Raw genomic sequence first — 12,773 nt, forward strand, 5'->3', positions numbered from 1 at the left:
TCGTAAACTTTTATGAAAATTATGCCGAGTACCGGGTATTTCAGAGAGAGAGGGAAGCGGCCTATTCAACAGGTTAACACTTTCAGATGGATCGCATGGAAAGATGCTCGGAGGTCGGCACCAAATGGTCCGGTCTGGTCTAGACCAACTGCATTTTTTTTTAAATGCAGACAACTTTTTAAACTAGTGACATCAGCTAGACACAGATGCCACTAAACGTTTTATTTTATTTATTATATTATTTTTTTTACAATTAAATTTGTTTGAAATTCAACTAGAATATCAAAGAATTTACACTATACACTGTACATATTATGATTTGCAAAACGTTAAACTGTACTTTTTGCTGTGTACGAGCGACATGGGCTTCATCACTGCTTTGATCTCTTCGAGGTTTGTGCTTGGCTGATCGGCATGGACGTTTAATGGCACTCCATTTGTTTTTTCTCCTTCCCTTCCCCGTCTTTTGATGGTTCCGTTTCCATTGACAGTGGGGTTCGAAAACGAGGGATGAGAGAGGTTACGCTAGAAAACATTGATATAGCACAGCAGAAAAAAAAGTAAATAGAGGCGACAATTAGCTTTAACAATACTTAATAGAAATAAACTTTTACACAAACAGCCGCGAAATTACAAACCACATAACTTATTCACAGCTTAATATGGATATAGAGTTTTTCTTTCTGTGATTTGTACAGAAAACCAAAAGCTTTCTTTTCGTTTTTTTTTTAATAACATAGATCTAAAAAAAACTACACTTTAGCTTACACAAAAAAATAAATTATTGTATGTTTTTAAAAAACCAGATCTAAATCTAGATCTAAATACTTTGTTTTGCTATTATAATTAATGGCAACTTATGCTTAGTATGCACATATGCAGTCAGTAATTATGGAAAAACGTATAATAATTATCTGGTTTATATAGCGCTGTCACATCCGATATTTAATGAAAGGAGATTTATCACTTTCTCTCCGTAATTATTTACCACATTAAGGTGAAATCAACGTTGGTATTGTCTGTTAGGAGAGAAAGAGTTAAATTTAGGCCTATAGCCTATATTTTAAATAACTGATCATGGTATACATATACATTTCGCGTTTTTGAGAATGTACTAGGACGAAGCAAGAGCTTTTCACATTAAGTAAGTGCCTCTCTAACCGTTCTGCGTTCTCTAATCTTTAATGGAATGGGCTACCTGAGTCAGACAGGAAAACCAACGACTTAGAGTAATTTAAGTCACAGAACAACAGAATGATACATGAAAAGCGTCGGACGTAGTAATTTTTTTTTTTTTTGAAGTAACGTCTTAAATCTATTAAAATACCAAAAAGTTTCCAAAACATTTAATAATTTATTCATTTCAAACACATTTATGCTGTTTTGTATTGCTTATATGTATTTATAAATATAAAACATTATATCATCGGCGTAGCCAGAATTTTTTATCGACCCCTTAGTAAAGTTGTGAAAGAGCGTCGCATGAGGTTTTCGGGACATGTTCTCGGACAAAATGAATTACGCATAATATGAGTTGCGATGACATCATAGTATAACTTGGCGCCACACATTCATGGAGGTTCTTAGAGGCTTTAGACATTGCCAGTGACAGATTTTTGTGGAAACAGCTTGCCGCCAAATACGCCGAACAGCGCGGGTGTGTCGAAGTCAGTAAGAATAGCAGATTAGGTTTTTGAAATAAAACTTTTTAATAGCACGATTATGCACTGTAGATACCTCAGAATATGCATTTTGTTGGCTTTCAATACAGGAAATAATGCTTGGCTCCCAGCGCTCCCCCAGACCCACTAGCTGGCAAGGACGGGGAGTCTACAATTTTTCCTCTAACTCCAGGAAGAACCTATTCTAGAGTACAGTAGACGTCTTCCGAAAGAATGAAGGGTCAGAATGTCATAAAGATTAATTATCTACACACACACACATATATATTTTTCCCGAGGCAGTCACTAAACACCGACACTCCCCCTGCGGGGGGGGGGGATTTTATTTCGGGGGGGGGGGGGGGGTTGAACCCCAACCCTTCCTGGCTACGTCCATGCATTACATAATCCTACGCAAACAAACGTCCAGTTTTCGATGCGCTATCAAACTTTATATATTTTGAAGAGTATACACATATAATATGATACAAGGGCGTAGCCTGGTGGGGGGGGGGTCAGACTATCAGTTACCCCGAACCTTATTGTCTGAAAGGGAATTACTTACTGCCCCAGTGCAGCCAAGGATGGGGATTGAGCTTGAGTTGTGTAGGAGGATATGCACAGTTAGATGCTGCATCAGGCTGGCAATTTTCATTACCTTAATGGAGTTCACATATAATTATTTTTATAAAAGAATATTATAAAATATTTGTTAAATGACTTAGTGGCATCCATGTGACTCTTTCACTGGCCCTACCGGCCCAATTACCCTACCGGCCCAATTGGGTATCGGCCCACAGAGCATTTGCTAAAATGCCCAAATAGCCAGTCCACCCCTGGCTACGCCCTTTGATTTCTTTCCAGGCTTTATACCTTCTTTTCTTTGTCTTTTAATGTAATAAACGGGCCTCAATTTTGTAGCAACGCAATTAAATGTTGCTTGGACTGTTATCTACGATCCAACTTGCTTTTTAAATTGTCACATAAATATGATACGCATTAGAAAAGTAAATAAATGCAATTCATAAAGATAAAATTTCATATATCAAACACTAAGAAATTTTCAGCTTTAAAAAAAAATGCAACATAAATATCAGACATTTGCATTATGATTACTGTCACGTATCACGGATTTCGCGGCGCCAAGTTTGGGCAGGGAAGCGGATAATAAGTGAAATTTAAGAGTTTGTATTAGAAAATAAATTCGTCTATGCATTTTATTCATTCTTTACTTCTTACAGAATTACTTTACGAGCGTTGCTGTAGCAAAGTCATACAGTATAGCATAATAATTCTGTTTCCTACATATATCACGCTCAATAGCAAGAATTACCAAATGTTTCAATGGATCTTTGAGTCAAGTTTGAGAATTGTTGACCTCAAGTAATTCTTCATTAGTTTGAGGAGTGTTATGAACATAAACATAAGAACCATGTCTGTATAGTCTGGCTTTAATACACTGAATGACTACACAACACACATTTCGTGAACACATTCTCACGGACGAGTTACAAGCACATGTAAACATAAGAACGACAACCGATACAGAATATAATTTTCATAACATTCACCCCCGGTTCAAATTATGCTAACTAGTATTATAAACAATAAAAGAATTAAGTAAGTGTAGAATAATAATAGAGATTCAAGTAAACAAACAATGTAGAATAGCATGACATAATGTAACATGTTGATATAACATGATAAATCAAATAGCTTATTAAAATATATCATGATAGATCAAATATCACATTAAAGTCAACAAAGCCAAAAGAAAGTAGTCAAATAAACAAAATAAGAGTTCTAGTAAGCTGATGAGCTTTTACACTTTATAGTTGGGCCTAGTTCTCCTTACTCTAAGATTGTATGTATGTGTAGTTTCATCTGCTTGAGTTTCGGACGGTCTGGCTATGTCTTCGGTGGTGCTGGTGGTTTCTTCAGGCATGATAGAATCAGTCGGTTGATTCCTGGGAGGTGAGCTTTGGACGGGGCAGCCAATATCAAGCTCTGTTCTACTCTGATTCTCATTTTCTATAACTTTTTGATCCTCCCTAGGGGCTACCATTCGTAATGAGACAGTTTCCTCTCGGCCGTTTGGTGTTCGGATAACAGCGTACTGAGGGTTGCATGTTACCAAATCAACTTCCTCTGTTATGGGATCATATTTAGATGATCTAACGTTCTTCTTCAGCAGGACAGGACCTGGACTGGTCAACCATGTTGGCAAGGATGTCCCGGAACCACTTCTTCGGTTGAACCCAAGAAGTCGTTCATGTGGTGTCCTGTTAGTTGCAGTGCATAGTAATGACCGGATGGACTGCAGAGCATCATTTAGTACTAGTTCCCATTTAGCTATGTCCAATTCCTTAGAATGTAGAGCCAAGGTGATGGCTTTCCATAAAGTCCCGTTAAGTTTCTCTATTTGTTGGTTCCGTCTCGGGCTGTAAGGGGTCGTTCTACTGGTTGCAATTCCTCTCTCGTGGAGGAAATGCTGCACCTCTGTAGACATAAACGAAGTTCCCCTGTCAGTGTGGACGTACGCTGGAAATTCAAATAGGGCGAATAGTTCATTGAGACATTTAACAACCGTAGAGGAAGACATATCGGGACATGCAAATGCAAATGGAAATCTAGAGAATTCATCTATAATGGTAAGTAGATATCTATTTCTTGAAACAGTAGAGAGAGGTCTCTTGAAATCCATACTAATTCTCTCAAAAGGTTGAGTTGCTTTAATCAGTTCTCCGGTCGGCTGTCGAAAAAAACGGGGCTTTAGTTCTGCACAAGTTTGACATTGCTCTATTACAGTTCTGACGTCATCACAGGAAAATGGAAGATTTTTAGTCCTTACGTAGTGCAATAGTCGAGTAACGCCCGGGTGGCAAAGACTAGTGTGCAGCAATTTAAGGTCATTGCGAGTGACGGCAGATAGATAGTTTCTGGTAAATGTATCAGCTACAGTGTTCTGCTTGCCAGGGCGATAGATGACGTCATAGTGGAAACACGAGAGTTCTAGTTTCCACCTCTGGTATTTTTCATTTTTAATTTTTCCTTTGTTTGACCTGTTATACATGAAAGAGACAGATCGCTGATCCGTAACAAGTGTGAACGCTTTACCAACTAAGAAATGTTTCCATTTCCTCAGCGACTCAACAATGGCATATGCTTCTTTCTCAACTGAAGAGTGTTTTCTTTCACTTTTTGTTAATGAGCGAGAGAAGAAAGCAACGGGCCGGCCATCTTGGTTGAGGGTAGCTGCAATGGCTATATCAGAAGCATCCGTCTCAACGGTTAAAGGGCGATTTGGATCTATAGTATATACGGCAGCTTTTTCCAGCTCATTTTTCAAACTTTCAAATGTTCTTTTGACTTCTTCGGAGACAGGAAATTGTTGATTTCTTGTTAACAGGCTTATTTTTGTTGAGAAGTTAGGTATCCACTGTGAGTAGTAAGCCAGAAGACCCACTACTCGTTTCTGTTCACGCATGTTCCCTGGTACGGGTAATTCCCTTAGAGCGCGAAATCTCTCAGGATCCGGCTTAAGTTGTCCTTTGGAAATCTCGTATCCTAACAGTCTCACTTTAGCAGTGCTAATTTCACTTTTTGTTTCATTAAAAGTGATTCCATACTTTTGAGCACTATCAAGAAATCGCTGTAGGTTTCGGTCGTGTGATTCAGAGTCCATACCGCAGATGGTCACATTGTCCACTTAAACAAAAGTGTCAGTGAGTCGTTCGTCTTCGATGATTTTGTCATTCGTACGCTGAAAACAGGCGACTCCATTCGTAACGCCAAACGGAATCCGACGGAATTGATACAGTTTCCCACATACTTCGAAGGCTGTGAACGGCCTTTCCTCTTCTTTTATAGGAATCTGATGGTATGCACTTTTCAGGTCTAAAGTGCTATATACAGAGTACTGGGAAATCTTTTCTGCTAGTTCATCAATTCTGGGCATAGGGTAGGCGTCTAGTTGAGTGAACCGGTTTATGATTTGGCTGTAGTCTATAACCATTCTTTTCTTATGTCTGTCATTTGTTGTGACTAGGACTTGTGCACGCCAGGGAGATTTAGATGGTTCAATAATTTCATCCTTTATTAGTTGTTGAATTTCCTTCTCTATAAACTTTCTATTTGGGATTGAGTAGGCATATCTGCGAGACCTTGTAGCCACTGGGGTACAGTTTGGTGACAGATTACTAAATAGGCTAGGAGCTTCTACCCTCGCTGGCTGTAGAGTACTCAGGCACAACGATGGTTTCTGGCCATCGAAAGGAATAAACAAGTTTTGGTGCAAACTTATAAAGTCAAGTCCAAGAATTACGTCAGGGCATAAATTGTCTAGTAGAGAAAGTCTAACTCCCTCGTATCGTTCATTTTTGAGACGTATGTTAGCGTAGATATGTCCTTGAGTGATTTGAGATAGATGCGTGGAAGCCATAAAAATTCTGTTGCCTGAGGAACATGTCTGCCATTTGTGCTTCTTAGCAATGTGCGTCGAAATATAGCTTACACAGCTCCCAGTGTCTACTAGGGCTTTCAATGGCACGTTGTTGATGCAAATTTTGGTATTGTAGATTTGTTTAAATTCAAAGGCTGCACAGTAGCGATAGCCGAAACTGTTGAAGATCTAGATTTGCAAACTCTTTGAAAGTGAACCTTTTTGAAGCACTGATTGCATGTGGCTTCACTTGCAGGGCATTGAGAGCGGCGATGCTTAGCCCTGCCGCAAAAGTAACAATTGCAATCTAATGCATTTTGAGGAATTGTTACATTTGGCAAGGGTGAGGCCGAAGAATTGGTGAGAGTAGTTGCCGCGCAATTAGTTTCCGGCTGTGATGATTCATACTGTAATGAGCGCTGATAAGCATGTTCTAGTAAGCTAGCCTCCTCGAAGGCGTCCTTTAAACTCAAAACAGTCTTTTCAAGAAGACGTTTTCGAATGCTGTTGGACACTAGTCCATTGATAAACGAATCTCTAATCGCCTCTTCTCGGTGTTGTTCAGCAGTCACCGCTTTGAAGTTGCAATCTTTGGATAGAATTATTAATTTCTGCATGTAGGCGTCTATCGTTTGACCTTGCTCTTGTTTGCAAGTAGCTAGCCTGTGCCTAGCAAACACCTCATTCTTTGGTTGAATGTAGATGCTATTTAGAGTCTGGATTGCTTCATCAAATGTCTCTTTATCAAGTATCATTTGATATACAGCAGGAGAGATATAGTTTATCTAGTTTCTTAGTATCAAGATTATCTACTGATACTACTGATATAAAATTTTAAAAAGTTTTATACCAGTGCTGCCAATGCTCTGCTGCTTGAGGTGCTGTGGGCTCGATGTCAAACTTCTCTGGGCGAAATATCCTATCCATTTCGAAATTCTTACAACTTCACAGTTTGATTCAGTGTTTTAAATTGTTATGAACATAAAGATAAGAGAGTCCAAAAACCATGTCTGTATAGTATGGCTTTAATACACTGAATGACTACACAACACACATTTCGTGAACACATTCTTACGGACGAGTTACAAGCACATGTAAAAATAAGAACGATAACCGATACAGAATATAATTTTCATAACAAGGAGCGAGAAGCTTCTTTCACCAGGTGACACAATTACGGCTGATGCATAATGCCGCGCGTAAGATTGGCGTTTTCCATATTGAATGACACCCCAAAATGACAATTTTTGTGAGTATATTTTCGTATATTTTAAGGACTTTTTCGTATATTTTGCGATTTTGGGAGATTTCCAGCAGCTCCTGGTAAATCGACAGGAGGGCGCGGGAAATCTGTTTTAAGTTATAAAATGCTTTAATTTAATAATTTATACACCTTGAATTAGAGAGGGTCATATATAAGTGCGGTCGCATAGGTTGCAGTGGCCTAATGCCGGCCCTGCAAAAAAGTGGCGTATGTTACGCCGGCTGTCGACTAGTATATATATAATTCTCTTCTTCCCTCAACAGTTTTGGACGAGCAAGAAGTAAAGGAAAGATCACTCTCTTATTTCTGTGGATAGTAACCCCACGAAAAAAAATAAGTGGGGGGGGGGGGGAGAACAAGTGGGTATTAACATGATGGCTGGCTGGACTGTCAAACCCGCCCGCTCCCATCCCCCTTCGTCCTGCGGGAGGTTTGGACTAAGAAGTAAACTATCTTCAACTCTGAAGGAACATCCAAAACATGTAAAACAATTTACAAACAAACATTTTACAAACACTAAATAGCAGCGCCGTACTTAACCATTGTGACCAAGAAGTCATGGAAAGAGAACAAGTAATCTACTATGTATAATTGACCCGTCACAAAATAGCAGGGTCGGATTTAAGCATTGTGGGGCCTGTGCAAAAAAAGATTTCGCAGGACCAAGTTTGGGTAGGGAAGCGGACAGTAAGTGAAATTTAAGAGTTTGTATTAGAAAATAAATTCGTCTATGCATTTTATTATTCTTTACTACGTACAGAATTACTTTACGAGCCTTGCGTGTAGCAAAGTCATATAGTATATCATGATAATTCTGTTTCCTACATAGATCACTCTCAATAGCAAGAATTACCAAATGTTTCAATATATCTTTGAGAATTGTTGACCTCAAGTAATTCATTAGTTTGAGGCGCGAGATGCTTCTTTCCTCAGATTACACAATTACGTCTAATGCATAATGCCGTTTTTATTTAGGATTGGCGTTTTCCATATTGAATGACACCTCAAAATGACAATTTTCGACTATATATTTCCGTATATTTTAAGGAGCTCCTGGTAAATCGACAGGAGGGCGCGGGAAATCTGTTTAAATTTATAATTCGGTTTAATTTAATAACTTATACACTTTGAATTAGCGCGGGTCCTATGAAAGGGCGGGTCCTATGAAAGGGCGGGTCCTATGAAAGTGCCGGTCCCAATGCGGTCGCATAGGTTGTAGTGGCCTAAGGCCGGCCCTGCAAAATAGCGGCGTATGCTACGCCGCCGGTCGACTAGTAGGTAATATATTGGCAACTTCAGCCATCAAGAAATAGCGTAGAATATTTCACATAAAACAATAGTATAATCTAAGTGAATTCATCAAATACATAGCTAATAATACTTTCATCTTAAATACAAGACACGTCTGTCTTCTACCATATCTCTAGGGTCTACTACTTGACCATGTGACTAACATCCCACAATTCACTGTGGCCCCTTTGATTTTCCCGTGCGACCTCATACTCTTCATAAAGCAACTGAATCTCGTGCTTCATAACCAATTCATGTCACTGGCTATCAAACAATGACATGACGCACTGGTTAAGCCAAGTGTCATATTAAAGGTCAAATAAACACGCGGGAGCGAGAATAAAGAAAAAGTCAGTCTGGAGATAAAACTTATATTAGTTTTGAGTTAAATTTGTAGAGATCAGTCTTATAGTTGTATTAAATCTAGTAGTAAATTTGAATATTTTATTTTGATACAGTTTGCTATTGTAAATACTGTGCATTGCAGTGATTCCTAGTTTTGTAAATTAACGTTCTCTATTTGATTTAAAGGATCTTCACTTATTCAATCTCTAAGATAGTATTTAGATCTAGAGATATACATCATAGAATCCCCGGCATGTCACAGTAACTTCGTGTAACATCTGACATCTCAAGAAAGAGTCTACTACTTTAGCACTTCTCAGCACCATCAACGAATTAACACTATCTTCTACAGGAGTACCTATAGCACATTCTAGCACCTACATCAACAAGAAGAACTCGTGACAATTACAGATGGACAAACGTAATAGCTAGGCTTATAAACGGTTGAGGTTCGCCGCGTAGTTTGGAACTGTAAAAGTGGGTCGCAGGTTGAGACACCGTGCGATATAGGCATACCATCTTTGTTCACAATTTAAAACTATATTCCTCTTCATATAGGGCAGTGACATCTACAATCTACCACGTTTGTATCTGCAGGACGTAATTAGAGTTCTGTCGTCTCTCTTGAAAAAAAACGTCTGTCATTGATAAGATTAAGGTGACCAGGCATTTGGGGAGCCAAAGCTTGACACATGTGGATCATGGGACGTGCAAGGAACAGACATTGTGAACAATATTTCCACAACTTAGACGTTAGTACAATACATCACAATGTACACACACACACAATGTACACACACACAATGTACACACACACAATGTAGACACACACACACTAATTTAAATAATTGGAGGCTTTTTGAAACATTTTGCAGGATAGATCATCTTTCTAAAAGCGTTAACCTGTCGAATAGGCCGATTCTCTCTGAAATACCCAGTACTCCTAAAAGTTTACGATTGTCGCTGCTACAACACTTTTTGTTTACCAACTCGTACTTCGTTGAGGAGGAACCTTTTCCAAATTTCACGCTTGTTTACGTGTATTTCTAAATCAATTCGTCGATGGCAGAAGATACTTAAAGAGCACTGACATTCTGTCCCTCGATAAAAAGAACGTCTTCATAGAAAACTGTATGTTAGGCAAAAGTACCTCAAGCGGCTGCGTATTGATGAATAATACCAATATTTAAGTGTTGGAAAAGCAGGCTACCTTAATGGAGGCTTACTGGAAGCTACCAATTGAAAATTACGATCTGCATTCAGATGTTTGGTTTTATCAACATGTGCAACAGAAAACTGTCAACGACATTTCTAGCATTGTGCTTCAATTGTGGTTGTTGGTTGTTCATGCTCGCTTTATGAACGGGAGCTCTGTTTGTAGGCCCCTATGAACTTGGATATTTTGTGTACGACATCCATCACCTTGTCATTGTCTTGAACAGAATGGAAAGCCAAGCCAAGGAATACTGTCTGCTGGAATCGAGATGAACAGAATCAGTCAGAAACATGAGTTACCACAACACGCCAGTTATTAGTCAAAAAATTAAGAAATATTTTAAAATCAAAGCGTTACATTGATCGACTTTTTAATGAAAGTGGGACATTGGCAGTGCCTCCCGGACATTTTCTGAAAAGCGTGACAGATGGTCCGAAGCGGGACTGTCTTGACTACGTAGGGACGTCTGGTCACCTTACTTATAGTTATAAAGAAGGTAATGTCTTTTTTTTAAAAAGTATTTTTTAATACTTTTCTCATTAGCAAATTTAGTTTACCATTCAAAAGACTAACCCGTTAATTTTAGGCTTTAAAAGATATATGCTCTAAGGGAGTAAAGTGTTAAGAACCATAACTCAGACAGCAATTAGAACGAACAGAATCAAGGGACAAAACTCATAATAGAGCAGGCCATGTATGATTAAACGTAACTATTTCTTTCCGCGTCCATTTGTTTTCTCTCCCCTTCCCACCCCCTTTTTCTTTTTCCTTCCCTGATTTCGTCGGCTCCCCAAAATGGCTTTACTCAAGTGAATTCCTGACACCAAACACACAAACTCAGTCTGCTGTAATTGTGAGACCACGAAGTGTAATGATTTCCTTGCGCGGAGTAGCACGGGCGGAAGAAAAAAAAACTGATTGATTCCGTGGGCCATTAGCATAGTCAAGTGTATGAAGATGTGAGTGATTCAATAAGTTCTTCAGCTTATGCAGCATTCAGTGTAGCCAGGACAAGATATTTCTATGGTAATTCATCTTCGCCCACTTGGAAAGTCAATAGACTCCGTCAGATAACTTCAGTTTTTTTTCCTTTTATGTTTTAACAAGATTGGAGAGGGGAATAGGAGGGGGGGGGGGGGGAGAGGCTAAGGCGATTTGTTTTTAAAATATGAAATAAAAAAGAAAATGTATCATTACATTCTGATTGAAAAAGAAAATCTTTTTAATGTTTTTAAATCATATTATCGATAATTTATTCATGAGTATTTTGTAGTTCTTGCGTTGTTATCTTCTTATCTTTATGAATTAGAGACGTTACTTTAAACAAAGAAGATGATAACGTCTTATGCATGTTTCTAGATTAATCTAGTCATGCCCACTAATCAATGACTTAAATTCTGCCAAGTCATTGGTTTTCCTGGCTGACTCAGGCAACACATTCCATGCTCTAATAGCTTTGTTGAAGAAGGAGCATTAGTATAAATTTGTCCTAGTATACGGGACGAGAAATGTGCCTTTATCTTCGTGTCTTTCTGGGTATTTTATTAGGTTTTATTTTTGTATTTGAAGATTATGGTTTAGTGTTTTATGTATAATTGCTACTTTACTTTTGAGTCTTCTATCCTGAAGGCTTTCTAAATTTAGTGATTTTACTAAAGGTGTTACTCTGCATATTCTATTATTGGCCTAACCAAGGTTAAGTAACATTTTTAGTTTTATGTTCTTGTTTTTTTGAAATTTCATTTAATAAACCATAGAGCATTGGTTTTTTTTTTTTCAATAGTTTCAGCATTATGGGGATACCATTATTGTATTACATTTATTATAACTAATCGCTCCGCCTGCCTACAAAAATCAATGTCTACCAGGCGGTGGTTCTTTCAACCCTTCTATATGGCTCTGAGACATTGACACTATACAGAAAATAACTAAGACTTCTTGAGCGCTTCCACCAAAGATGCTTGCACTCCATCATGGACATACGGTGACAAGACCGCACTACAAACAGTGATGTCCTTGCGAACGCTGGTATGGACAGTATAGAGGGACTTCTTATGGTCAGGGCACGTATCCCGTATGGGAGACGAACGTATGCCAAAGGCAGTCTTTTTGGTGAGCTAAAAGGTGGTCGACGTAACAGAGGCGCCCCTCGGAAACGCTTCAAAGACCAGCTTAGGCGTCAACTTTCCTTGGAGGACAGAAGAGGGCACCTGGTTGCATGCAGCTTCAGAACGAGACAGCTGGAGGTCACTCACGAAGGCCGCGGGATACACATTTGAGACCAAAAGAAAATCCGCTGCCGAGGACAAACGCAGACGGTGAAAAGAAAATCTAAATCGACCACCTGCGCACAATGGTTATGCTTGCCTTGGCTGTGGCAAATTATGTAGGTCACAGCTGGGGCTGCGCAGCAACGGGAAATACTGCACTCGTCACTAATCTTCGGAGTCGAAGATAAGCCTTATTATTATTATTATTATAGCACCTAGGAATTTTTCGTTTTTAGTCTGTGTTACTGGTTACCATGAATAAGATAAGTGGTGTTTATTTGTTTTA

At 38.8% G+C, this 12,773-nt stretch overlaps 2 protein-coding genes across 2 annotated transcripts; both read right to left on the bottom strand.

Moving 5' to 3' along the window:
• Positions 1–3,483: 3,483 nt before the first annotated feature.
• LOC106055131 (uncharacterized) lies at positions 3,484–5,346 on the bottom strand. Its single transcript, XM_056021162.1, has one exon. The coding sequence runs from the start codon at positions 5,344–5,346 to the stop codon at positions 3,484–3,486; it is 1,863 nt and encodes a 620-aa protein (XP_055877137.1).
• Positions 5,347–6,200: 854 nt separating this feature from the next.
• On the bottom strand, positions 6,201–6,857 carry LOC129924677 (uncharacterized). The gene has a single exon (XM_056021163.1). The coding sequence runs from the start codon at positions 6,855–6,857 to the stop codon at positions 6,201–6,203; it is 657 nt and encodes a 218-aa protein (XP_055877138.1).
• Positions 6,858–12,773: the final 5,916 nt, after the last annotated feature.

Source organism: Biomphalaria glabrata, chromosome 2 (genome assembly GCF_947242115.1).
Source record: "Biomphalaria glabrata chromosome 2, xgBioGlab47.1, whole genome shotgun sequence".
NCBI lineage: Eukaryota > Metazoa > Mollusca > Gastropoda > Planorbidae > Biomphalaria > Biomphalaria glabrata.